Source organism: Bactrocera latifrons, unplaced genomic scaffold (genome assembly GCF_001853355.1).
Source record: "Bactrocera latifrons isolate USDA-ARS-PBARC rearing strain unplaced genomic scaffold, ASM185335v1 scaffold_53, whole genome shotgun sequence".
Classification (NCBI taxonomy): domain Eukaryota; kingdom Metazoa; phylum Arthropoda; class Insecta; order Diptera; family Tephritidae; genus Bactrocera; species Bactrocera latifrons.
The window spans coordinates 1,419,515-1,424,670 of NW_017537190.1; the positions used below are offsets into that span (position 1 = coordinate 1,419,515).

General features: G+C 45.1%; 1 protein-coding gene across 4 annotated transcripts in view; it reads left to right on the top strand.

The window, feature by feature from the left end:
- The window catches only part of LOC108974142 (lateral signaling target protein 2 homolog), a 61,513-nt gene extending 56,398 nt beyond the window's left edge, over positions 1-5,115 (top strand). For 3 of the 4 annotated variants that reach the window (XM_018941816.1, XM_018941817.1, XM_018941818.1), the window contains 4 exons: positions 474-614; positions 710-1,450; positions 1,562-3,075; positions 3,142-5,115. In XM_018941816.1, coding sequence (XP_018797361.1) covers positions 474-614; positions 710-1,450; positions 1,562-3,075; positions 3,142-4,345 — 3,600 coding nt within the window. In that variant the 3' untranslated portion in view covers positions 4,346-5,115. The remainder of the gene's footprint in view (positions 1-473; positions 615-709; positions 1,451-1,561; positions 3,076-3,141) is intronic. The other variant, XM_018941819.1, reaches the window with a different exon arrangement.
- The last annotated feature ends 41 nt before the right edge of the window (positions 5,116-5,156 follow it).

Here is a 5,156-nt window from a genome sequence, read left to right on the forward strand (position 1 = left end):
AATTATTTCGTGTTAAAATATTGTATTCCACAACTTAAATTTCTTATTTCACTAAATTACATAACCTCTTAAACAGTAACGGCCGAAATTTTTTTCGATTATTCCAACAAATAGCAAATACAACAAACTGTCAAACTATATATTATTTCAGCCTGCATTTCCTCTCGCTGATAATGCAAGGCAGTCAATCATTGCSCTGTCAGCCCATTTAAACTGTCAAGTGTAAAAATACTCGTAATAATTGTTTTTTATTTTCTCAAACTGAATGCAAAATAAATTGCAAGCACGTTAATTATTGATGGAAATTTCGTAATTTGTGCTATTTACTTACATTGTTTTTATATTGAATGAATAATCCATTAATTTTTTGCTTATCCATATACATATATGTATGTGCATATAGGTATATCTATATAATATAAGTTAAAGTTCAAAATTAGATTCTTATAGTATTTTCCACTTTATACTTTCAGGCAGACGACAAATCTCTATTAGCACGCTTCTATCATGCAGATCGTTCACTCACAGCCGTCGCCAGCGAATTGGACAGCTTCGATGGGCGCGCAGAGCCAGATCGCTGTTCACGTCTTGTCAGCCGATTGCGACAGGGACAGGTAGTATCTCCGCGCTGACTTTAACAAGTACTCATATAAATTATTTTTCCTCCTCTCTCTCTCTCTCTCTCTCTCTCTCTCTCTCTCTCTCAAAGGACAAAGTACTCTCCATTACTAATTTAATAATGGAAGAGCTGCTTGGCGACGAACGTCATCCGCGTGCCTTTCGTGCGAAATTTCCCGAAGAAGTGCTGCAGGAAAATTTGGCCGGTCAGTTATGGTTCGGCGCCGAGTGCCTTGCTGCCGGCTCATCGATAATGCATCGCGAACAGGAGAGCAAAGAGATGCGTCCATTGGCGCAGGCGGTCACAAAGAGTTTGGGTAATGTGCGCAGCTTGTTGCGTGATCAGTGCCTTCGGAATAATGTGCCGAATAGCAAAACACTACATTTAGATATAAACGATTCCAACACAGAGCAATTGTATGAGAGTTTGAAAATATTCGATCGTCTATTTGCCGAATTCGAATTGCGTTATGTCAGCGCTATGGTGCAGGTGAAAACCAAGGACGAGTACGAGATGCAAGAAATGATATGTGTRCTCTTCTCGGAGACCTTGCATCGTGCACTCAAATTGGGTCTCATCGATCAGGACAAAGTGGATACATTCGACCCGGCTTTAATGTTCTCCATACCACGTTTGGCAATTATAACGGGTTTGGTAGTGTTTCCTAAAGGACCGCTCAATATGGATATGCCGGCCGATCAGTTGTCGGAAATGTTTCGACCATTTCGCACAATACTCATCAAAATACGCGATCTATTGCGTGCGCTGAGTAAAAGTGAGCTGCAACAGTTAGAGAAGTTGCTATGCACCAATGAGGACATTCAGTTAACGGTGAGTGCGCTCCAAAGCTAAATATAAGAATTTATTTTGTATTTTAAAGACGTCTAATAATTCTTATTGAATATTACTAATAATGATTTTTCTCCCATATCACTTTTTTAGCTGCCGGTCGGCACCAGCAGCATCGAAGCGCCGAGTGAGGATCAACAGAACAATAACAGCACCACTACCAGCACGAATGCCTCTATCAGCCAAAATCCTGCCAGTAGCACAATCGAGGAGACGCTTGCYCATCCTCTGCAACAACGAAATAATAATTTAAGCGGCACTTCATCTAACGCTACTACCTGGGAGACGCAAGTTTCCACTGCTAACCCCAGCACACTGAGTCCGAAACATCCTTCGAGAGCTGTTAAAACAGCAGTTGGTGGTGGCGCAGGTGGCATCGGCACATCCAACAACGGGAAAAAGTCCCATTGTACCTCCTGTAGCCGTCGCTCGATATCGTCGGCCTCAAGCGATAGTTCGGCGCTTTCTACACCCGCCGTTTCGCCGACTCCATCACATTCGATTGCATCGACAACGTCTGCAGTATTGAATAGTTCGACTACCTCACCGGCAGACTGGACCGATGACGACGACGATGATGAGATGGATGGGGATGATGATGATGAGCGCGATGAAGAAGAAGATGACGTTGATGACAATGATGATATGCTGGTTGATGGAGGTGTAGCTGACGAAACCGATGATGACGAAGTTGTGATCGGTGATTGTGAGAACGAAGACATGGTATCTGCCGACTGTGCTACCGGCTATCTCATTCCAAATACAAATTTTGGCAACTTGCTGCAGCCACAAGAAGTTCCTTTGACGGGTAATTTTATTGCCAGTGAAGATGATGCTTCCAGCAATGCCAATGTAGAGCTGGAAGACAACCAACCAAACTACGAAGATGTACCCACCACAAGTGCAGCATTAAGACGTCTACGTCTAAGCAGTCAAACTGAACAAATCTCCATGGAGAGTGACGATAAAGCGACAATAATTGCTGCTGCAATAACAACAACCACAACACCCTCACCAAAGTCATCATCAGCTTCACAAGGAAGCAGTGATAATCTGGACAGTCCCAATGGAAGTGATCAAATGTCGGCATGTAGTTGTGAGCCTGCAAGTTCATCTTCAACGTCGTCTACACAAAGTGACAACAGTGCGTCGAGCGGGAAGCAGCCAACACAGCGTCATTGCAACAGTCATCATCACCATCGTCATCATCATCATGAGCACAGCAGCTGCGCGCTTACGCAGCCACACAGCGCTCACAGTCACCACAGTCCGCCAAGTCGTCATTTTCCTTACCATCAACACAACTCACATCATCACCATCACCATCATCATCATCACCGACATAATCGTAGCCGCAATGAACAAGCAACGAAGGCGAAAAACGGCACTGCTGAGGAAAGTGTTAGCAGTGACGCCAATTCGGCGCAGCTCGCGAGTCCTGGTGATGTCAAAGAGATCACSAAGTCGAAAACGACCGCCMGTCAAAGCAACACCTCGAGCGTAGATAGCAGTAGCGCATCTTCGCTGTCGGAGGTTGTTGCACATCCGCTACAAGCGCCCAGTGAAGTCAGTCAGGCAATAAAAGTAGCTACGCGCAAACGTTTCAAGTAAGTGTTCGTGTTTTGCCTGCTTTTTGTTGGAAAATTTAACATAACCCTATTTTTTTCTCATAGAAGTATCGAAAATCTATTGCATCGCCTGTTCGTTTGCATAGCCGGCGTGGCGGATCAGCTGCAGACCAATTTCGCCGCCGATTTACGCCAAATTTTGCGCAGCGTATTCCTCATGAATATGTCGCCGGCGCAGGAGGACTTGGATATACCCGAAAAACCAAAGGAATCGGAATTATTTGAATTCCGCGCGTCCGAACAAGATGTGATACAGGAGAATGCCGGCTCCAATCAGAGCATTTATTCAGCCGAGGAAGTTAACCCAGAGCTGGACAGTGTATTCCACAATAATGGCAGTGGCAGTGGCAGCGGCAGCGGCAGCGGCAGCGGTTCCGGCAGTGGCAACAACAGCAGCAGCAGCGTCGGGGGCAACAATCGACATTCCCTCGGCGGCGCCATACAGCGCGGCAATACCATAGACGTGGCTGAGTCGAACGCAGCGCCGTCCAGTGTAACGGTCRGTCGCGTGCATGTCTGTCGCAGTCGTAGTTTAGGTGATCAGGATCATAGTGATATTGGCGCGACGCCTGCCTCCTCCTCCACCATCACCACTGTCGGTAGTCAGAATAGCCGCCTAAGCGCCTACATAAGCGGTCAACGGCAGCGACGAAATCGTAACGACTCTGTGGGCAGCACATCGCCCATATCGTCGTCGTCGTCTTCATCGTCTGCCTCGTCCGAAAATAACTCGCCAATTAGCCAGCGCACATCAATGCCGCACACCGTCAACAGTCACAACCACCACAATAACAATGTTAACAACAACAACAATAATAATAACAATACATCAGCCAGCAGAGCATCACCGCCGTCCAGCGCGCTAATAGCGCCGAACGCATACGCAGTCGCCGCTGCCACCGTAGCCGCTTCCAACGCGATGCGCAACGCCAATGTGAACGCAYGCATTTCGCCGCCCGCCTGGGTGCCGGATGAYAARGCGCCACGCTGCATGGGCTGTCGCACACAGTTCACCGCATTCCGTCGGCGTCACCACTGTCGCAACTGCGGTGGCGTATTCTGCGGTGTCTGCTCCAATGCAACGGCACCATTGCCCAAATATGGACTGACCAAGGCAGTGCGCGTTTGCCGCGATTGTTATGTSAGCGAAATGCGCGCGAGCGCTAGCCCAGCGGGCAGTAGCGCCGCACGCTCGCCGCCCATATCACCGCGTTCCAACGCGTCGGCGGCAACTGCTGGCGGTTCGTAGAAACACGACTTCGCAGTGCTGAATTTGGCGGSCGCGAAGTTGCCARGACACTGTTAGAGGAATGCAGAGTATGCATGGCGCGCACTTCTGCCGCCGCTGCTRATAAGTTGTCACATACTTTTGTGCAGCATTTTACACTATATACGTATTTCCATTTTTCTTGTTTGTATTTTTATTTTTACGTAGTGAATAGTTACACAATGCGAATGTGTAAAGTATGAATTGTGTTGGTCCTTAAGTTGACAATTACAACTGTGTGTTTGTTGTAAGCCTGAAATCCCTTTATTTGTAATTTTTTAATTATCAAACTAATCAGCCTTAAAAAAAAAGTCTTTCAAAACTTTGCTGTTAGTAATTCATAGCATTATCACTGTGACGTTTGAGTTGGGGAGCGCGATTCTCTGTGATTGCATACATTAACTGTTATTTGAAGCRTCGCGTGGTGTTGAAATCCAGCTGAATTTCTCAAAAGCTGTTTGTCGCACATTGTTTTTATTGTATTTGTTTGTGAATTCATTTTTTTTTAACCGAAATTTCTCTTTCTATTCTATATACATTTTCTTTTGCGCTCTGATTTGTGGTGTAAGAGTGTCTTACGACTCAAAAAAACTATGACAGCTGTTATTAAGTAAAAAAAATAAAAAAATAAAATAACATATCCACAATTTACAAAATGAGAAGATCAGGCAGGGAATACAATTTCTTAAACTTTTTTGTTGTTTTAGTGGGCTTAAATTATATTTTATTTTCATAGAAGATTTGTCAATGATATTTATACATACATATAATATTACATAAAAAAAATGGTATT